This window comes from Aulostomus chinensis, chromosome 9, assembly GCF_037954235.1.
Source record: "Aulostomus chinensis isolate RoL2024-O1b breed Wild chromosome 9, RoL_Achi_v1.0, whole genome shotgun sequence".
Classification (NCBI taxonomy): Eukaryota; Metazoa; Chordata; class Actinopteri; order Syngnathiformes; family Aulostomidae; genus Aulostomus; species Aulostomus chinensis.
Window position 1 is genome coordinate 24590126 of NC_141328.1, and position 23486 is coordinate 24613611.

The following is a 23486-nucleotide window of genomic DNA, read 5'->3' on the forward strand; positions in this document are numbered from 1 at the left end:
TTAGCCATCAATTAAGAAATGACTGACTCACGTGCACAGCCAGCAGTCCCATTGATGAATTTTTCATGACGGTTAAAGGAAGAGCAGATATTTTTTTAGATGTGGTGGTTGGGGGGCGGGGTTGTGTTTATGGATTATTAACCACTTCAACCATTTTGAATCCTTTTATATCACTACAGGATTTGCTACATTGAAAATAAACCTGTACATAACTACAAACAAGATGGTATGATAAGGCCACAAAACAGTATCCCGACTTGAACAAGAACTGATGCAACCTTGAGGGAAACATCAGGGTTTCAATCAAGCTGAGATGAAAAATGCCTTTTCAACGTGATTCCTTCAGATTCATGGACACCATGTTCACTTATTCAGCAAAACATTCAGAAAAAGGAACACAAAATCAATTTCTTAATTTGTTTTTGCAATTTTATGTCAAAATGGGATACTTTTTCTCTTCCTGTGAAACAAAATATGATGTATCTTAACAATATTAAGCAATTCCAACTAATATCACGATTTCCAACCGTCAATTAATCTACAAGCTTGAGTTGCATATGTACAGTGTGTCTACAAGCTAAGTTAAGCTAGTTAGTTACATGGGCTTGGAATGCTAGCTTAGATTCATGGAATTTCCTTTCTTTCTATCCGCTTTTACTTGGAAATCTCTCTCTGCACGAGACACTGTGTAAATGATGTTCCAGCCAGACTTTGAGAAGGCTAGTGCAAAATGAGTGAGTTGTGCCAAGATATTTTCAAGATCAGTGCACCTTTCAAGTATCTATAATTATGTTACTATGTTAACATTTGTGCTTCTGCTATGAAACCCTCAACATCCGAGCAAAGGCATGTATCCCCGTCTTTCAAATTTCAAATTAAATCTGCTGTATTAAAGGACTGGAAGCCAGTGAACTCTTTTTTTTTTTTTTGGCAGGATGGTGGGATGGGGGTGGGGGGTCAGGCCTGGTGTGTAAGCTTCTATTTGACACCACTGACAGAGCATCAACTGCAACTGAGATGTTTTGAAAAGCCCAAATTGCCTGATCCACTAAGAAGGTATTTGTTGACACAACACTGCAAACCTGAAGTGGGGGGCTGATGATTGACACATGGCCGCTGCAGCAGAGAAACTACAAAGCTGGACATTTATCCCAATTAGCACACACCCATGTATGCATGCAAAGTGACATAATTAGGGCAGACCAGGAAATGTGGCTAACAACGATGGCCCCGTGTCTCTGATGTGTGCTATAAGTAGACAATAAGCTGTTAAAGCTCCCACTCGACCTCTCATTATAGTCACTCAATCCCAACATCAAAGGAAAGACAACCTTATAGCTATAGGATGATGGTGTGTTTTTGTGTGTGTTTTTGTGTGTGTGTTTATGTGCAAAAACATATGTTCTTCTTTCTCAATCTATGCTATTTAAGATTTAAACCCAGCGAGTGAGCACATTTTAGGAATGTGTGGGCATTTTCATCATCTTCAAACGGCTGTTTTAGGTGTGCGGTTATGATTGTTCGTGTTAAAGAATCAGTACACTACACCTATATAAAATACTGTACATAACCACTTGGTAGAAGGTCGCACAGTTATTTTTCGATATGTTTAGGGCACCAAAAGTGGAATTTAATTAAGGTTGGTACCAGAATTGCAGGAAGTAGACAGGTTAAAATCCCTCCAACCCTACAACAAACATAGGCGCATTACCAGGCACTACCTAAAAAACAATTTTAAACCAAATTAACCATGTTTACTAAAATGTAGGTTAATGTTAGTGTTTCTTTCAGTGCAGAAGCCTCCGTGTGAGATGCACTGTGCGGTACATGTTTGTTTTCAAACTTCTCTCGGGGCTACGCTTACTCTTGAAGGCCCAAAAGCCTGCCAGCATAGTTGCTAGCAGCTAGTTTGCATCCACTGTTAGCTTAAAGATATTGTGCTGTCAGTAGCCTTTCTCAAAATAAGATGTGTTCACTGTGGTTTTGGTTGAACAGAACCACACAGGCCCAGTGACAGGTGTGTTTATTGTGAACGCATGCAGGCAACACACAATTAAAGGGTGATATGCAAAATAGTGCACTTTACAACGGAAGACAATTTTTTTTTTTTGGGGGTTAATTCAACCAGTGTGAAAGGGGTGTAAGCGGGCCTGGACTGCAAATATTTTCAGATCATGTGTTTATTTCACATAAACAATGTTGATAACGAACTTATTCGTCATGTTAGTGCCGCTCCAAAATCCTGCATCAAGTAAAGAGGAAGAAAAATTGGACTGAGGATTAAGAAGATGCAAAAAATGCCTGGGGACACTTTTTCACAGCATAAATGAGTAAAAACTGATCAATGCACTGAATGATTTAGTCTGGTAAAGTCTACTACACTACAGCTTCTTGACTATCAGATTGTTGTGATTATCAGAGGGAGCTTCAAATAGTCTCTATTTGTGGCTTATTGTGTTGTTTTTTTGTTTGTGTCTTGCTTTTAGAGTGTCTTAATAATCTGTTAGTGTAATTGTGTGTAATTTCTCTTGAGGGACACTATGAATTTAGTTATTGTGCTGTTGGCTGCCCATGTGCTTATGATTTATGAATAACTTGGTGTCAGAGAACCTGTCACTTCCTATTACAGATTGTACTTGTGTGTGTGTGTGTGTGTGTGTGTGTGTGTGTGTGTGTGTGTGTGTGTGTGTGTGTGTGTGTGTGTGTGTGTGTGTGTGCATGCGCGTGTGCCAGTACCCTCAGCCTCCTGGCCTCATCTCATCTCTCTCTGACAGTATTTGGCGAGGCGCTAATTGACGAGGAGGGTCCACCTCGCCGCGTTTTGTCAGTACATGAAGGCCTCACTGCTGGATCAACAAATCCTGGAGCTCCAAATTCGGCCATATGTCGGGCCATGTGTTCGCATCTACCAGCTGGGAGCACTCAGCGCCGCCTGTCTAACTCAGCGACTGAGCTGCTCCGGACTGGGACCAGAACTTCAATGAGGCTGCAATGGTGACATGTTGCTGCTGTAAAGCTTTGAGTGACCTGACTGTCTCAGTGGGCTGACACTGTCAGCGTTGATGGTTTAATCCCTTTGATATGTGCTGTGGATAAAATAATCTATCAAATGGCACATGTTTTGTGGAGAAGATACTTTGGCTTATGAGGAATTAAATGTCTTTTCCGGCATAGTAAGATTGGATGAAACTCATGATGCTCTTTTGATTTCACCGCCTCACGTGGCGATGGCTATTTTAACGCTATTAGAATCTCGTTCTCAAACCGATAAATTTAGAGAAATATTTCAGAATGCTCAACTTTTGCCTCTTCTCTAATATCCATGAAAATCTGGATTTGAAAGGTCAAATGATCTGATAAACTACCAATGAGATGACATGTATAATTCTGAGATTATACATGAGAAAAAAACTATTACTGTTTTCGACACAGCCACGCGCTAGAGATGGTGGCTGAAAATTGCTTGAAAAGATGTATTTTTATGATTTCATTATCATTATCTTGTCACTCATTACTACCTTGTACGTAGAGGTAGGCAAATAACATTTGATATTAGGATATGGGAATCGGTGTTAATTACGGCATGTTTCTTTAGTCTGCCCCCAAATACCAATGACTTTTTTCAATCTTTATCCGATGTTGTGTAGGTTCTGTTGCATTATTAAACTCTGAAGTGGACAGAGCACAGTCAAGGAATTATCGTCATCGTGGGTATTGGGGCAATACAACGCACGCAAAGTGCTGTCATTATCGTGCCATTTCCATTAATAGTCTGAATTCATTTGAGAAATAGATTTAGTTGCCATCTTCCCACGAGCCAGACTAGCTTAGTTTAGCTTAGCACAGTGAATGGTAGTACATGGAAGTGTTGGAATAGTCATCACGTTTCTCAGTTTTTGGCTGTATTTATATAACTAGGGTTTTGGATACCATTCATTACAAAAAAAAAAGAAAGAAAATGAAATTGTGAAATATTATAATTTTACAATCAGTCACATAATCTGAGCTATCTTTCTGATTCCACACAGCACCTCAAAATCCCCACAATAATGTCAACCAAAGTGTGACACGGCCAACCGTATCAGAGAGTACGAGGAGGATTACTTCTGGACAAACCAAGATTCCAAACTTGATCTACTTGATGTCTTCTGACAGGTGTGCTAAGACTTCACATCCACTTCCATGAATTGCCCTAAGCTAACTGTGGGTCTCAGCTCCCCAGCGCAGCACAGAGTACAGTAGGGTAGCTATCATTATGTCTGGCTGTTGGAAGGATGGCAAATAGGTATATGCCTATATGCATGTTCCTTTAAGTCCGCCTGGGATGCCTGCTTGCTAACGTGTCTGGTGCGTGATGCAAAAGCTCAACCACAAGAGAATCTGATTGCAGCCGGCTGTAAGGGGGCATGTCATCACCTACACTCCCAGACAAAGATATACTTCCATTAATTACAAGATTCTTCATCAGTTCTTGTATACTGAGATGATGTCTTGATTGCAGCTGTGTATGTAAACCCCCTGAATGATGGTTTGTGAGCACACACCTCTGTGACCTGTGTTTTCCATTTACATCAACTGGCAAAATGCTGCCTTTTTCCAGTTATGACCAACCCTGTCTTCAGTTAATGAGCACCTTTCCTGGCAAACATTTTTTATTTTCCAACATTTCTCATTACATAAAATGAGAACTCTCAAATAAACTCTGCTTGTTAAACGCTGACACCGGCGATTTTGAAGTTAGTAATGCATCAGCTTCCTAACACATTCATCTCTTTAACACTTTGAGGTGTACAGAAAGAGATATCTTACCTGGTTTGGTGACCGAAACTCTTGGTTATTGTCATTCATGTACATGTTGTCACCATCAAACTGTGGAGGAAAACAGAAAAGAGTATTAAACACGACATATATGAAGAGGTCAGGGGGAAAAAAAATGTAAAATTTGGAACCGTGAAGGAGGTGTGAAGAGGAAAAGCTCTTTACGGGTGGCCTGAAGTGTGAGACTAATGACTTTGTCACTTTGGTTAAACCTTGTGGTGGCATGGCAGCGTGGGTAATTACTGTTCGTCAGCAGGCCGGTAATTAGGCTACATGAGCACAGTGACGAGAGATAGGCTTTTCCCTGTGGGCTCTGCTGTGTGAGAACGAGTGTGAATGAATCTGCGAGTGTGTACAGTAGAAAAGTGTGTGCGTGTGTGTGTGTGTGTGTGTGTGTGTGTGAGCTGCACACTGAAGACACGCTGTGTCTTCAGGAGTGAGCTAATCAGGCATTGAAAGATCACTTGCTGCAGGTGCCAAAACACAGTTTGACGGGGTAGGACCCCCGTAACAACCAATGACCCTTGAACCTTGAGTATGCTGAGTAAGAACACCGGTAGAGCTCTACTGTTTACAGTTGGAACCGGATGAGGTGTTGGTTTAGTACCACAAGTAAATACTGGGAAGAATATCTAACTCCACAACTTTAACCACAATTAAGACAATAATTCAATACTACTAAAAACGGTGGGATGGTGTGGGCATATTCCAACACCCTGGATCCTTGCAGTCTTGTGAGCCGATCTGTTTTGTGCCCATGATGTTCCTGGATGTCAAAATGCTCAAATAAATATTACAGCTTCAGCAAAAATATTGAGAAAATGAATGTTGAAAAAACAAAAACAAACCCATGTGACCTCTCAGTCTGTCAGAAAGACTCACAACCAGGCTTGAATATGAGCTAAATAAAGGTCCTGAACATGAACCTTACTTAGAATATGCAGCAGCACCTAGCTGGGGATTTCTGTAGGGGCAACAATCTAGCTCTGTTGGAAGGATGAAGATTATTGTTGTTGAAAATATCAACATGCAGAAACTACTTGGTACTAAAAACTAGTATTGGATACAATGTTCAGATAAAAGTATACTGATGCCGACAGTTCAGTTCCTACCTTAAGTATCATTACCATGATGTAAACATTAACCTGACCTGTGGCACACATTAATGTCAGCCGTTTTATTATTAGCCACTGAGCTGTTAAGCTAACGTAAAGAAATGTTCATCCTGCACGGTGACGGTGTACATTTCGAAAGATAATACAATTATTTGTGTTACGTATCATGTTTCCCTTAATGTCACAGATTGAAGCTTGATTGAAAACAATATTTGGTGGTGATGGTGAAAACTTCCAGCACCAGAAAATAAAGGGCTGCAGTGTACATCCAGTACGCAAGGATCAGATCCCTGGGCTCCAACTTAGTCAGCATCTGCACTCTCCCACGCAGCCCCTAAAAACGTCATTGTCATTGACGTTACTGTTTGTAGTGTTATCTTTATTGAAAACATTTTATGCTTCTTCTTCTTTTATGCTTCATTTTTATTTCATTTTTTTACCTCAATGGTATCAAAAATGGTAAAGAGTCATTTCCTGGGAATTAGTCTGGAGTTAGAAATTCTAGTATTGTGTCAAGCGTAATAAAGATTAACAAAAAATAAAGAAACTCATATTGGGTATTTAGCTCAAGACAAGGAGATTCTGGCCTATAAACAGTTCCATAGCTGAAAGAATTCAGTATCAAGGTGAGTGAGAACTGCTACCATATCAAGAGGAGCTGTATTGTGAAATGCCCTTGGCGCTGAAGGCATCAAACTTTATCACAACATGCTTGCAGCAGATGGAACAAACCTTGACTGGGCTGGATAATAACACTCACGAGCACACAAAGAAACTCAACATGTCAAATGTTTGTTGACTGAAGTCACTCCTTTGGACTCGGCAACTGACAACATGATCAAACTAGACAGCATTCCATGTCAAATTCCACAGATGTGAAGATACAGGGGGCCTGTTTCTTTTGGGGTGGTCTGCTTTGGAAAACGAAGGCTTGAGTGATGAGCATAGGACCAAATGGATCATACCTGCTCAAAGTAATGTCCAATAGGCAGACTAATGGACGGAAATGGGCAGAATTCCTGTGGGGGCAGGGGGGGGGGGGGTGGGGGGGACCTAATATCTGGACTGGTAGGAGAACAGGAGGCAGCTAAATGAGTGAGAGAGTGGTGAGAAAGAGAAATTACAGGACATTATTGCAGGAGAAAGGGGAATGAGTGTCTGCCTCTGGGCCACGGTTGGTTAACGATGCATATCGTGGAAGCCCTTGTGAGGATCCACTTGGTTATTCTAATGATTGCATTTACATTTAACCACATAAGCAAACAAGGGCTGCATATACGCCACATTTAAGCTTCATTCACACCTCACATGATTAATCCAGCACAAGCAGCAAAATGTGCATGTTTATTTAGAGTGAAATTGAATGCTGACTAAATGCTCAGTGGTAAAGACACTAATTTGCTTAATGAAGCATCGTGGGGTCTTTCACCTGCCTGCTGATGGAGAAGTGGTTAGCTTACTCAGAAGACCTAAGTGATGTTGACCATGGTGACATTTCTGTAATAAAATAAACGCTGCTCACTTGAAAACCTCTTGTCCTCATCTGACTGAGCCATTTTGAAATCTCTGGTAAGTTAAAGGCATCTGAATGGGTTTTTTTATGGATTGAATAAAGTTTTTATCCACAAGCTCCTTGAGAAAACTGAACTGAAAAGCCTTGTGTGTCTTTCAACTCTAAAGGAAGAAATGAAGCCTCATTTTCACAAATTATATCTGCAATCTAATATCCCCCAAAAAGGCCAAAGACAGCCTAGAAAGGTCAGCCATTTTGTGCATCAACATGGCTGCCCATATATTGCAACGTAAAGCTGTTCCCCTCCCTGCTCATCTCTACATTGCTCTCCTTCGCACCGCCTCGCTCTCCCACTTAAAATGCCAATTTATCCTCGACTCAATGCTATCAGCTCTGCCATTACTCCACATTTGCTACAGAAATCATCATCTCTGTTGTTGCGCTCCTCTTCATTTTCTCTCACTCGTTCCACTCCCTTTGTCACTTCTTCCTCCTTCTATTTTTCCTCCTTTTGCTCTCATCTGTTCCCTCTTTTTTCCCCCTCATCTTCCACCTCTCTCCATGTTACAACCTCCCTCGACTTCTCTATCTCCCTCCCGCCCTCTCTCTCACTCTCTCTCTCTCTACACCCCCTTCTCTTTCTTCAGCGGGCCTTGGCATCGCTTTCTCATCGGCAGTCTAATTGGGCATTCTGCCTGAGACAAGGGCCTCATTAAGCAGTAATTACACACATGTTGTTTTCGGCAAACATCTCTATTTGGATTGCTTTGCATGGTAATTGTTCAGCAGGGACCACTGCTCGCGATGTTTTCCTCCGTGGCACACGTGGTGCTGGGAGAGAGGAATAAAAACATGGAGAATGAGGAAAGAGAGGCAAAGAGGAGTGGAGGGGGAGGGTGTGTGTGTGTGTGTGGGGGGGGTCGAGAATAATAATAATAGGTTGTGGAAGAGAGATGAATTGAAAACTAAAGAGACAGAGTGAGAGAGGAGAATAAGAAAAACAGGGTAGAAGAAAGGCGACAGGCTGAAAAGGATGAAGGCGATGCTGAGGCAGTAAATTGAGAAAGACAATGAATAAATGACAAAGACAGAGGTAGACAGGCTCAGTGTGAGAAGAAAATGAGGTGGAAAGAGAGAGAGAGAGAGGGAAAGAGACAGAATAAGTAAATGGGAAAGAAAAAGGAGAAAGTAAAGAGAGAGAAACAGAGATACTGAGTCCCAGAACTAGGTCATGCCTCACAATCATCGACAAAGCTGAGCGTTTCAAAAATAATGAAGCCACAAGGTGGAAGTAATGCTAACTAGCACATCCAGGGAAAACATGTAATATTTACACAGTGCTAATGGTGCAACACAATGCTGGGATCTTTTCATCTTTAAGTGCACCGGTGAGACAGTGGACAGCAGCATTGGAAGCAACATTACAGAGTACACCGAAGATTGTTTTTGATTGATGGACAATTCATATAAGCTCCTCATAAAGCCTTCAAGGCAACATCTGTCTGAGGGGGGGGGGGCTGGGACAGATGTGAACCGCGCGTATACCTGAGTAACGCCACAACTGTCCAGTGATTAGAAACAGAGAAGCAATAAAAACTTCCTTCCAGCAGTCATAATTGAGGCAGCAAAATAGAGCAAAAGCAATATTTCTTACACCCAAATACACAATTTCAAGAAATGTCTCTGTTTATAAGTATTTGTTCTTTGTTTCCTCCTCATTTCCAGGGGAAATTTACATTGTGCACAACCTTAACATCTACAGTTGTTTTTCTGCAGATGACAATTTTATTTAAATCAATACAGAAAATCTTTAAATTCAAAAATGAGCGGCTCACGCATTAAAATCCTGCACACAGGTAAATGCATTACAGCGACATCTGATACTGGATTTTTGTAGCCTATTTCACGGCAAAAAATATACACTCTGACTGATATTCTTCATATATATTAAGTAAAAGTACTGTCATATACAAAAGTAAAAGCAGAGTTTTATTTATTATATATTTTTCACTTCACTGACATGTACAGGTACGCAGTATGTTTATGTTGTTGTAGGAGAACTTACCTCAACACACCACATCATACCATGTGTTACATCACGTGACGGCATACCAGCTCACCGCCAACAACTTTTAGAAGCTGATAATTGACTGAAAGAAGGTCTGATAAGTCAAATGACCACAATTCAACATCTGAGGGTGAGCTGTGCCTGATATCTATGCACAGAAATCCATACACAACAATATATTACAAACATAAAGCATTGATCGGAAAATTTATCACATGCACGTCTGCGCGGACTTGCTGATTAGATAATTTTCCTTCAATTTTTTGTGCTTCTATCATGGATAAGACATCTTTCTGTAGTTCGATATTTTATTAATTTTTTTCGGTCTGTTTCAACAGTTACTGCTGATGTAGTGATGTGACACACGATTGAGAGTCTTTCAAGTGTTTTACTTTGAAAATTCAATGCCTTTTGTGTGTGGCTTCCTGCCCTGCTCTGTGTAAAATCACAGATAGACGGTTGCGTATTTGTGGAGGAGAATAGAGAGATACTTCTCGTGGAATCACAATAATTGTCAAGAGTTGCTGCAATCCCGTCTGCTAAACGAATCGGAGCTGAACTGAAACGCCGACACAAGTAAGAGGCCAATATCGACCACTGTATTCGATATCGCTCAGGCTCAAAAATGCATTCATCCGGTTATAATTCAGCACTGAGGGAGGTAATTTATTTTCAAACTAAACACATTATTTCACTTTTAATGTCACTGTTACATCCTTCACTACATTGAGGGACTCAAGATTTTCCTCTGAACCCAAATTACATTAAAGTAGACCATATCTATGCAAGTGTAAAGAAAATACAGTATCACACTAAAATAACCACACACAACAAACTTTTAGAACTTTTCAATGTATAAAAGGGAATCTCAAGCAGAATGTGTAATACTTGTGACTTTAAAAGCCTTTGCCAGTACACCAAGTCTCTAAAAATAATTCTCTCACCGAGCGGAATTAATAAGCCCAGAACAGTACACAGCCATTCTGTGAGGAAAGGGGTGTGGTGGTGGGGTACTCATGCAATATGCATGTCTGTTTGAGCACCCTCCTTCCCCATCTTCCCCCTCTTCTCTTTATTTCTCTCTCTCTCCTTCTCTCTCTCTGTTCAATTAAGCTGTAAGAGAGACCCAGCAAACCTCAATCTGAGACAATGTGCCCCTGAATTTTGATGTTGCCCAACTTGTCACTGCTGATTCAAAGCAGGAGAGAGAGAGAGAGAGAGAGAGAGAGAGAGAGAGAGAGAGGGAGACACATACACAAACACCTATACACACTTAAAAACAGTGGAAGAGCGATAAATAAAGATATTGACAGGTAGAGAGAAAGAAAAAGAAAGAAAGAAAGAAAGAATGTTCTCAGAGTTGTATGGGAGAAAGCGAGCGAAAGAGAGACTACAGTAACAATTCTGGCGTTGCACCACGCCCCAAGCAAACAATGAACATGGGCAAACAATGAACATGGCACACGTGCGCGCACACGCACGCACACACACACACACACACACACACACACACACACACACACACACACACACACACACACTCACAAAACCCATAAAAAGCACAGCCTGTGGCCATGGCGACACATGCTCTGTTGTTGTTAGATAAGGGAAACAGGGCCTCTTCCTGGGTGTGAGAGTTTGATCCTGCACACTGAGCACATACGCGTACACATAGACACACACATACACGTGCACACTCAGCTACAACAGTACCAGGGTCACTTCCACCAGTGCCCTACATCTTTTATATTGGCACGTTTATCAGCTCAATAGTTCATTTTCATACGCAAAACCAGGGCTATGGATATCTGGATACACTGGACCGGACAGCTGATCAGATATTGATAATACACACACACACACACACACACACACACACACACACACACACACACACACACACACAGTGATTCAGATGGAATTCAGTGGCCTTGTGCTAACCTAGAGAGTGTTTAGTTAGGAAACATGAGTCAGAGCAAAGTTGGTCAAAGAAGCGACTGAATAGTGTTCCATGAACTAAAGGAATCCGGTGCCCACCAGGAATGAAGGAAATGAATTAAAGAACAACTTTTTCTTACCCCTCCAACTAAATATGAAATGGTATGATCCATCTGTTCACAGTCTTGATGATTTTACTACAATTAATTCCAAAAGGTGGAGTTTTCAAACTTTATCTTGACCCTCAAATTCACTCTTAATAAACAGCAGATGTCCACGAGAAGTGTTTCCACTCAACAGGAACCGAGATCGAGGGATATGTCTTATCTTGTAACTTTTGTTTGTTGTCTGATAAGTCTTTTTTTCTGTAATTACACCGTTTATTTGGTTATTTTGATATTTACTGGGAAATCATTTTTACCCTCCAGCAAATTCAGTTGATTTGTATTCAAGTTACAGAAATATACCCGGAAACTTACAAAAATAAAACAAAAAAAACTAAAATTTCGGCCAAAGGATTACAATTTTATATTTGTAATAACATTTTCATTATTATTATCATTAGTATTATTATTATATGTAATGCTGTGTCATTCATATTGTATTTAAATGCTTGTAAAAGGCCTCTGAAAACAGTGATTTTTGGCTAGTCCTCATTCAACTGAGGGCCCCTTAAAACATACAGTGCCCTTATCAACAGAAATGGCCTGAAAAACCTTTTTGACAAAAGACAAAATACAGGTTGCAACCACTTCAAAACTCCACCTTCAACATGTGATGTGTAAAATAAGCTCTCATTCATCCACCTTCTGTTGCAGTGGAGCCACACAACAGATCGAACCGTCAAGAGCAGAGACGGGAGGGCAGATTGAGGCTGTGCGTTCGTCCAGCGTGTGTGTGGGCACGCATGTGTGTGTGTGTGTGTGCATGCGTGTGGAGAGAGCCCAGGTGGGTTTCAGCTAAATAGGGTTTTGTTTCCACTGTGAACTCAGCTGGATGTGAGTTCACAACAGAGATGCAGACAGCGATGGCTCCAAACATTTAGCAGAAATTAAAGGCCGATTACTTTAAGGAAGAAAGCGGTTGATCTTTCCTTGTATCGTTTAACATTTGACTTCACCAAAGCCCTGACAGGATATACCTTCTCCTTCAAATGCAGGAACTTGAGCCAAACATCCAAAACATAACTGGATGCTGTGTAAGCTCACACTAGCATCACATTTGTGGTTCCAAATAGTAAGAAACAGTTTGAAAATGAGAAACTTTACAGCCGCAAAATCATGCAACATGGTGTCTGTAAATAGAACGCAGCTGGCCCATGTTTACACACCTGTCGATTCTGTGTGTCATATCACAATATACCAGCTGAGAAATATCCATAGTAACACTGTGTCACTGCTTTTTAGGGACACAAATGTTTTTTCCTTTTAACTGAAGGCTGATTTTGGATTTTTACTGGGGCAAATACAACTGTATCACTGCTGACACCGAATCTGAGACCCAAACTCAGCCGATACCAGCGGGTTCCACCCAGGTATGCAAGTGAGATGACCTGGTTCAGGTTCAAACTCTTCGTAAGATGTGAACAAATACATCCAGAGAACGAATCCTCAGAACTTATTATGTCTGTATGATAGTCGCTCGTGCACATTACATTCTGTAAATTTCACCTGTTTAACTGGTTGGATTTTCTGATGTAAAGCATCACCACAGTGTTGACATTTTGCTGGCTCCATGTTAATGTTGCATATCAACCAATCCTTCCTCACCATACTGGTGGAAACAGCAGAACTTCACCAAGTGGCGCAGAATATATGATTTTCCTGTATATTCCATTAGACAGAGCTGGCTGAGCAAACCGGGAAAAAACAGGGCCAAAATTCGGCGCGGATATACTATTTGATATAGCCGATCATACATTTTTAGCCAGTATCAGAGACATTTTCAATACTGGTTTTGGAAATGGAACATCTCTAAATGCAGCCACTTTAAAACTAAGTCAGATGAACTTTGGTATAAAAGCTGAAAAGCCCCCGTCTTTCCCATTCATCTCTTTGGATAAACTTGCTGCTCCATCTCTCAAGAGCTACACTTCGTTTGTGCATCATCAATTGAAGCAGTCTGTCTCTGCACTAAAGTGCAAAAGAGGCCATAACCGTGGAACGTGCCACATGTGAGAGCATGTGCAAAGAAAAAAAAAAAGTCAGACCAAAGTGCCACCCACACAGCCTTCCTCATCCTGCCACAGTGGCCTTCAACAGCCTGCCTGCTAGCCAATGCTGGGAAACACCTTCTCACCATCAAGTACAGTACCATCACATGCAATTAGCAGCTAGCCCCAGCGGGTGCAGAGGCACTATATTTAACAACATGGGTGCTACTAGGAAGAAAGCAGTTATCCCAGCAGTACCTAAGGTACGCTGTCTGAAGTGAGACTGTGTGTGTGTGTGTGTGTGTGTGTGTGTATGTTTGAGTGTGTCTGTACAGTACATGAGTGTATGTCAGTGAGGTTTCTCTGGCAGCAGGAGAGGATGCAGAGCACAAGCCACTTTTAACTGGGGTAAACAGCGATGTGAGAAGATAAAGGGCAGAGTGAATGTCACATTACCCCAAGCCCTTTGCCTCTGCTCACCACAGCATCAGATAACTGCAGCAGGGAAAAAAAGTCTGGTTTCCTCTAGCATATAATTGGTTATCTTATTGCAATCTACTGCTCGCTGCCTCTGCACAGAATAAAGCACGAAGGAGCAAAGGGAGAATAAGAAAAAAAGTTTGACTGTTCTGGCAGTGACAAAAATAAATTATGACAAGCACAGGAAACACTCGAGCTACTTCCATGTCTTCTTTGTTGTTAGAAACACAAAAGGGTTGGGCTGTGTGTTGGTTTGGGTCTCCTTCATGCACCAACACTTAAATATGCAGCCTGGAACAGTTGTAGAAGCACAGTTATGAACATGAAAAACACCGAACTGAACAGGAAACTATAGTTTTCAACAGAGATCCTCACTAAATCAAATTGACGAAAAATAATATTGCAGCATTGCTAAAATAGCAGGCACCCTGAAGAAAGATTCACGTGTTGGGCATAATTAGTTTCTTCTTAGTAAATAATTGTATTCATTCAATGAATAAACATAAAAATGTCAAACTTGCTATTTCATTGACTTCATTTGTTTCTGTGCATGCCTACACGGTGTGACCTGCCGATAACAACTACAGAGGCGTATTTTGCACCTCAGCTTGGTTTCACACATGCTGTACCAATTAAGAAGCACAACTCCCAATCATCACTAAATTCTTATAAGTGTCCCTGTTCTCAAGTGTAAATAAAAGTAAGGGTGTTGTACGGTGTTAAGGTGTGTGTTGCTGAATGTGTATACAATACGTGCCACCTGCTTGTTGAGACGTTTGACCAAACATCTGTCCCCGTTGAGTAATATTATAACCGGAGGCTCTGGAATGTCACTGAGCCTTGGTCAGTACCTTGAGGTACATCTTTCCAAATCAACTGGCTAAAATATACAGAAGAGCTTTGAGAAACTGGGGCTGAGCTACTGTATCTCACCACGGTGGTGGGCAGTCTTTTCCTAGCTGGATTGATGCCTGGAGGGGGGGCAGTGTGGAGCCTAACCCCTCGTTCACCCACACTGTACCGGGCCTGTGGTAAGAGAGAGAGAGACAGCGGGAAGAGGAAAAAGAAGAGACAGAGAAGACAAAAGTGGGGAAGGAAACGAGATGGGGGGGTGGGCTTTAGTTTGTGAGGTACAAGCAGAGCATTTGTAAAGGAACATGTCAAGCCGCCCCCTCCCTCTTGGACCTCCGTCTCCCCTGTTGCTCCCCTTCATGGCCGGCACATGCGTGCAGGGGAGGAGTAATTACATGAGACTTACACAGGGACTCTATGCAGCACTGTGCTGGGGGAAGAATAGAGGTTAATGAGCTGACATCCCCTCCGCCCTGAACACACGCCTCCTCCCTGAGCCCACCTCCAGTCTCTCTTACGCAGCATATACACAAACAAGACAGGGGGGCTGCATGCTGCCATGGAGGGTCTGGGGAATAAAGGTGGAGAAAACATGAATTTAATTTATAAAGCATCTAAATTACCTTGTGGCCATACTCAAAGCTCTTTGCTGTGTTGCTTCATTCACCTTTTCACATTCATACACTGAGGGTGGAGGCTGACACATGCAAGCTCATCAGAAGCAATTTGGAGATCAGTGTCTTGCCCAAGGACATTTTGACCCGGTCTCTGAGAAACAGGGGATCAAACCATTAACCATCTAGATCTGATCACAGCAATCATTGCCCATGGCGACACTACCACCTACATTACATGGCCTGCAAACACAAGTTTGCGTAATTAAATTCCATCGCAGTCTTCCGTGTACTAATACTACTGATAGGACGAGGTTACGATGCTAATTGCACTTCACAGGTTTTTGGAGGGCAGCAAAATATGCAGAGGAAAAGTTGTATTTGTCCTGCAAGAGGCCAAAGCAAAAGGTTCAGCAGCAACTTAAGGACATCTGATAGATTCAATGAAGGTTACTTGAGTAGCTTCCAAGTGTCTCATCTTACATGTTTGACAATTAGAACTTTCATTTGTCTGTGCCAAACAGGGATGTTGCGGTTTTTATTATCAGTTGAAAACGAACTACTTTATGTTCAGTTTTTTGTGTTGAAAATCTGTCAGATTTTTTTCCCCCTCTCCTTCCTGCTTACTTTGCATTGATGAGAAAAAGAAGGGAGGCAGCATGGCTCAGAGGCAGAATCGCCATCTAGTAACCAAAGGGTCGCTGGTTCGATCCTCACACGTGTCCGTGACAATGTCCAAGTATCCTTGAGCAAGATACTGAACCCCTAATTGCCCCTGATGGCCCTGCGACAGACTAGTGACTCGTCCAGGGTGAACTCCGCCTCTCACCCAATGTCAGCTGGGATAGGCTCCACCCCTCTGCGACCCTTATCGGATAAGCGGTATAGAAGATGGATGGATGGAGAAAAGGAAGGAGATGCTGTGGCCGCAACCAGAGTCAAAGACGAAACAGCAGTTGAGTCAGAAGATCTTCCTACTTTCCTCAAGTCATCTGTGTGGAAACATTTCGCTTCGCAAAGTCGCTTCTTAAATTAATAAACGTTAGTTAAGTGAATGCTGCAATTATATGAAGAGCCACTAGATGGCAGAAGGTACTTTGCAATAGCTTGATTTTCCTCACCTTGAACAAATAATAAGTATATTTTATGTTTAATAAAATCTCAGCAACGTAAATATCTGAGTCAAACCGTGTACAGACGAGGGATGCTAGGGATGTTGAATTTTTTTTTTGCAAAATATTATTTCAAAGTTTATTTTAGCTACTTCACTACAGTATTGTCTGTATGAAAATAAATTAATTTGGCGTTCACATTTTGTAAATACTGACGAAAAAACGAGATAAAAAATTTGAAGTAACCTTTCTTTTATTTTCTAAAATATTTGAAAAAAATTCATAAACTCAATATTTATTTATTATTTATTACTATTTTCTTTATCCTCCTCCTTTTTCCTCCTTTATTTCCACTTGCTATAAGTTCATGAGAATGTAAGTTTATTTTAAAAAAAAAAGATATTTGTATCACCCAGACTATGTTACATAAAGAGATGCAGGTGCACTCAACTCTGGCATACGGCAGATTTACTTGCTTGCCAAAGAGATATCCAAGGACTGCTGGTGTGAAATCTATATATAACATAAACCCTTGATATACTTAAAGCACCATATTGGCCTGCTGTTTGCCTGGTTGACAGCTCCATTACACACCCCCATCCTTCACCAGAGAGAGTGTGTGCATGTGTGTGTGTGTGTGTGTGTGTGTGTGTGTGTGACCGTAGCAGAGTAGAGGGAGTGAACATCTGGGTATCAAGCAAAACCAATTGCATATTGATACAACAGATGACTGGACGCTACCACCGGTCTTAAAATAAAACATCAACGAAAGAATTCCTGCTATAAGAAATAAAATAATAACATTCATAACATGAACGGTCATTAGGAAAGCAGAAGTAGACTTGAAAAGGGAGCAGTCAAAGACTGGCATAAAGGTTGAAAACAAGTTATTAGCATCCACTGTGAATCTTTCGTGTGACTAATTTGTGGGAAATCTTGTACATTTTTAATATTCTTAAACTGAAGAGCCCTAAGAACACAAACTCCATGAAATAATAACAGGCATTTCACCTTAGCACCATCCGAGCCTCTCAATTATTTACCACTAATGAATTGCCTTGGGCAATATTCTTCCTAAGTACAATATCAACCTTCCCAGAGTGGCTGAATCAGCTCGTTCAAATACTTAAATACATTTACTCAATTATGCTCACTGTCCCTAACACGAAGGAGACAAGGAGGTACAAGCTTTCTTCTTCCTCCTCCTCCATCCGCTCAGATTCTGCTGTGATATTACACGGAAACACTGAAGTGCACAACAACTCTTGTATTAATAAAATGACAAAACATTTTCATTCAAAAAGCAACCACAAGCTGCTTCCAGTTTTATATTTATAGCCAATGTGAAATGGTTGTTGGAGGAATGAATTTCAAACAGAGAGCGAGTGTGACACCACAGTCGCCTATACATTTCAAAACAAAGTCGCTGCTAAGTGCAGGGAACTGAAGGATAAAACCTGAGTGAATGTAAATAGATTCTACCATCTGTTACCTTCATCTATAGGAGACTTTAGTGTACTAATTATGCATGATGATGTCCTTATTTATTCCTTCTGGAGCCACACAGAACATTTTACTCTTGTTCTCTCTGCACGCTGAAACAGTATTTCAAATGTTTATCACCAAATGATTCAGATGCATGGGGCAGCGCAGCTGTCTACCAACTGAAGGGTCGCTGGTTCGATCCTCACTTCCCCCAATGACCAAGTTGAAGTACCCTTGAGCAAGATGCTGATCCTCTAATTGCTCCTGATGACCCTGTGACCCGTCAAGGGTGTACCCTGCCTCTGGCTGGATGTCGGCGACCCTTAACTGTTAAGGCGTATAGAAAATGGATGGATAATTCAGATGCATAATAAACTATTAATCTTCTACATGCAATATCCACATTTCAGGTTTCTTTTTGTAGGTTAAATATTTATAGTTTTAACAGATGGATTGTAGGTTCTTCAACCAAATACTTAACACACATGTTATTGGTGTATACTTTATATTTGCAGACTACTCAAGGCAGCAAACGCAGCATTCACCTCTGTTCTTGCTTCATTATCACCATTCAATCAGAGAAACATCACAACCATGATCTCGCCAACGCACAACATAGCAGTTCAGGTCTGACTAGCTTTAGTCAATTCCATGCTTTCAGGATGTAATCATCAGCCATCACTAGAATAAAATTAAAGCGCAAAGGATCCCATTCCTAGACAGCTGGTGGTTGTAAATTACAACCGAGAATAAAAAAAACAAAACAAAAAGAAACAAACGAGAGAGCGGGAGAGAGAGAAAGAGGGAGAGAGAGTGAGTTTGAAAGAAAACATATACTATTTTCATTTCGACTGCTTTAGGGATTAAGGCTCGGGGCTCTAGAAAAAAACTGCATTAAAATAATCCACCATTTGCATGTTTTATCTCACAAAGGAGGCTCACATAGAAACACATACACACCAACCCCCACTCTCCCTCCCTTCTTCTCTTTCCCCTCCCCCATTCTGGGTCAGTGCACACACACGCACACACACACACACACACACACACACACACACACATACACGCCCTTCGCACATCACATATACACACTGTCATCATTAAACACACACACACACACACACACACACACACACGCACACACACACACATTGAGATCAACCTGCTGCCATCTGCTCTACGCGCTCTGTACAATCCTTGCAGAATACATTATTCACTACAATACATCACATCACATTCCCTCAATGTCATAGCCGGTGCTAGAGAGGAGCGAGGGAGAGGGAGAATGGTTGAGAGCAAAGAGCAAAACAGCTATTGTACTCTGAGGAGAGAGAGAGAGAGAGAGAGAGAGAGAGAGAGAGAGAGAGAGAGAGAGAGAGGTGGGGGTGGGGGGGACGACTTGTTACAGAGGTAGTGAAAATTAAAGACAGTTTGATTTGGCTTTTAGGTGAAACAAGGTTGTCAGCGAAACTTGTTCCACTTACAGCTATCAGCGTATATTAAAAATCACGAGGAGGAGGTTGCTGCTGGAAAGTGAAGGACAGCACGGCTGAGAATATGAGAGACACACAAAGTGGTAGAGAGACACCCGGGAGAAATATTTCAGAACCATGAAAAGGCAACAAACAGGTGCTCAGTGGAAGGTCTGTCTCTCAGTGCTCACTCTACTCTGCCACCTAACCGATGAAGAAAAAATATCTTAAATAGTATTGAAATTGAAAGTTGTCACTGATGGGCTCCGTTCAGACCTGGTTTTAGTTTGTCTCAACTCTGACTGTGATTACAGCTCGCTTCCCTGTGCTTTACGCAAATAAACACCAACATTATTTCCATTTGAAAAGCTTTTTTAAACCTGTTTATAGTTTACAGTCCTGCAATAGTTTGCGTTCACACTGAACAACACATACACGCTGCTGAATTTGCGCGGAAATGTAACATAGTACCCACATATTATTTTGAGTTTTGTTGTTGTGGATCCAACCAATGAGTAGAGAGAGAGAGAGAGAGAGAGAGAGATCAGAAGAACAAAGACTGGTCTGTTCCCCAGCGTGTTCCTGACAAACCAAACCGCCCAAGATATCTGACACAGCCATGTATTTCTCTATAATTTTTCTAAATTGTCAGATGCTTTATAATAGTATATGCCATTTCCGCAGCATCCTTTAATGTGGCCCACTAAAAGAGTGAGGCCCAGACCACGTCAGATCAGGTCTCAGTGCATCTATACTTAGAGTTTCTGACTGGATGGCTCAGGACTCATCTTAATACCAAGTCTGAACAGGGCCAGTGATGAACCTGCTAAGTATTATCACCTGATTCTGCAGTGCTCCTCATCTCTGTAACGTTTTGCCACTCAATGATTTGGTTTTATATCCTGCGCTGTCACTCTTTTGCGTCTCTCTTTTCACCCTAAAAGCTCTAAACTAAACAAAAGACGGAGTGGGTGAGTAAGGCTGATCAGCGGAGAGGAGTAATTCTGAGCTAAATAGCAGGATGTTTCCCGCAGGACTTGAGCTAAAAGACACCACATCAAATGGATGCTCATGACAGTCCAGGTCTACTGAATCTTAGCTGACAGGTTAATGTTTACAGCCCCTAAGAAGTGGGAACTGTGCAATTTTTTTGGGACTAAATTTAAGCCACGGATGGATCCACATATGGTGAGCTCACGACACACAGATGGTGTGGCTCATTGATGTGCTTTTTGGACATCAGTGGAGGTCTCCAACATATAGAGAAAACAATATTGTGTCCTTTTCTTTGTTAAAATACAAGAAAAATGGAGAATAACACCAATTTCATCTCTTAAGAATTGTTTTGCTCAATGTATATTTGTGTTATTTACTTTGGTAAGATGCTTTTTGATTAAAACACTACTTCGATTTAATGTCACAGAATTAATTCAAACGACAGTTACATAAAAAAAAAAAACCTAGTGGCTTTACATAACATTCCCGTTACTTGTGTGTGCTTTGCATAAATGTGTGTGTGTGTGTGCGTGTGTGTGTGTGTCACCATAGCAGAGCAGAGGGAGTTAACATCTGGCAGGCCCACACTTGACTACATATTGACCTGCTTTGCATTCACCTGTTATTCAGCCGAACCTAATGTTTCCACTTGGCTCTTCTGCACCTGAGCTGCAATTAACCTCGCTGCGAGTGCAAGGCAAACAAGTCTTGAGTAATTTGTCAGAGCAGTTTGTCAGACTTTAGTAAACGTGATTCTCCCTAATCCTACAAAACTAATAGTTTTTACCTTAAAGGTTCCGTATCTTAAAAATGGAGTTTCGAGTTTTTGGAAACTCAAAGTGAAATAAGAATTTACATATTGTTGCCATCTAGCGCCCCCACAACAAGATGTCTCCTCCTCTTTACAAACCTGGAGGACTTGGATCTGGTTGCCATGTCACAGTAAGATAACCAATACTTGTGTAACCCCACCCCTGAATTGCTTGTTTCTGTGAAAAGCAGGACAGTGTAACACAGGCAAGGAAAAATGGGAGTATTCCTGGCCGATTCTAAAAAGCCCTTTAAATGAGTTAATTGTTAAAGAGAAGAGGAGGGATTTTATATTTAGATAATTGCTTTCACATTTCTGGAGACAGTGTTCTCAGGTGTGTACAGCTGTTTTCCTCCAGAGTGCATACAGGCATCAGTGTGTGAATACGTGTGTGTTAAGTAAGTAAATGAGGCAACATTTCCAATGTTTACATGAAGGAAGGAAAAATTGTAATTATTTTTAGGCTTAAGGTAACATTTTAAAATACATGTAAATATATTAGTCCGACTGAAATCACACCAAACCCAGAAAATGCAGTTGGAAACTGAAATACTCCGGCATTTGTATGCTTCAACCTGCAACAAAACTGGCCTGGCATTTCTGCACGGGCTCCATAGATCCCACTGCAGTGTTCATCCTGGACGTGGAACAGAACACAGTATGGGGGTGGGGCGGTATCATCATGGCAAGTGAAACTACAGCAAAAACTGGACAGGCGAGACGGCAAAGTTGATGCTTTCTCAGCTTCAGGAGTTTCTTTCATACTTTTTGAATTTAAGTCCACTTTTTGGAGTCCCTTGCAAACTTTGCAAGCGGTCATACCGCCACCTACCTTTTCGGAGGCGGATATACTTACTGTACAGCAGGAGACTAAACAGGTTCCTTCCTGTTAATGTACACTTTGACAATGACAGCTGTTCATGTCCTAATCAAACTAAAACTGTAACTCCACAGCAGCTGTGCATGTAAAAAAAACTGTAAAGCACTTTTGAGTACACAAAATTCAGCAAAGTGTGGTTTCCCGTTTCCCTGTGCTAGAATTAATGTTATAACATCAGTTTGTTTGTTTGCGACTCAGCTCGAGCTGAAACTGTAGACTAATGTAAGTTGTCACCCGCTACTTCCTGTGATTTCAGTATTGTTTGTCTTCAGCCAAACCGACTAATCTGAAATATTGTGTGAGTGCAGCTGTAGCAGGGGCTGATGTTAGCGTCGTCTTTGAGAGCATCAGACGTGTTTTAGCTGCAGGGTTAGGCTAGTGGCTAACAGGAAAGTGGTGAAGTGAGTGGGTGGGTGAGCACGAGTGAGGGAGCGGCGGTTTGGCCCCTGTCAGGGCGAGCAGCGAACAGCACCGCTGGCTGAGCAGTGGAAGACGATGTGAATGTTAAGTAGAACAAATATTACCACTTGACCTCCAACTCAACCCGTTTTGGTAACACTATTATGATTTGTTAATAAACTCGAGTAATTGGTGCAGATATAACTAAGTGTTAAAATGAGGGACCTTTAGATAAACACTAAGAATAACTAACCTAATATTTTCAGACACTTGTGGTTTTTACAGGTTGCCAGGATCTCCTGACTGCAGTTAATTAGCCTTTAAAAAGTCATTTGCCTGTCTAAACACACATGTAAATGAGAGAGAGCAGTGTGTTAGAAGCTTCCCTTCTCTCCTCTCCACTCCTTCTCAGGCCACCTCTCGTTTTTTTTCCCACCCTCCACATCCCCCCACCCCTCTTTTCCCAGATGCTCTCGGCTCTTGTCTGTGTTTGGGCTGCGACTGCGAGGGGTCACCGCCTGCCTTGTTCACACACGTGGAGCACTAAGAGTGTGTGTTTGTGTGAAAGAGAGAGCGAGAGAGAGAGAGAGAGAGAGAGAGACACGGCACACACTGGATGATTATATGAATGAGTGTGTGTGAATTTGCAAGAACGTCAAAAAGGAGTGTGAAAGTGCGTGGATTTATCCAAATGTCTGTGCAGTTGAGCCTCAGTGCCTTTCCCACTGTGTGTGTTTGAAAGTGTTTAAATGTGTGTAGCATTTTGTGTGTGTGTGTGTGT

At 41.5% G+C, this 23486-nt stretch overlaps 1 protein-coding gene across 3 annotated transcripts in view; it reads right to left on the reverse strand.

The window, feature by feature from the left end:
• Positions 1–23486, reverse strand: part of LOC147256465 (TOX high mobility group box family member 2-like) — an 84863-nt gene that overhangs the window by 36668 nt on the left and 24709 nt on the right. For 2 of the 3 annotated variants that reach the window (XM_086214469.1, XM_086214468.1), the window contains exons 2-3: positions 15018–15110; positions 4810–4869 (exon numbers count right to left, since the gene is read on the reverse strand). In XM_086214469.1, coding sequence (XP_086070595.1) covers positions 4810–4869; positions 15018–15110 — 153 coding nt within the window. The remainder of the gene's footprint in view (positions 1–4809; positions 4870–15017; positions 15111–23486) is intronic. The other variant, XM_086214470.1, reaches the window with a different exon arrangement.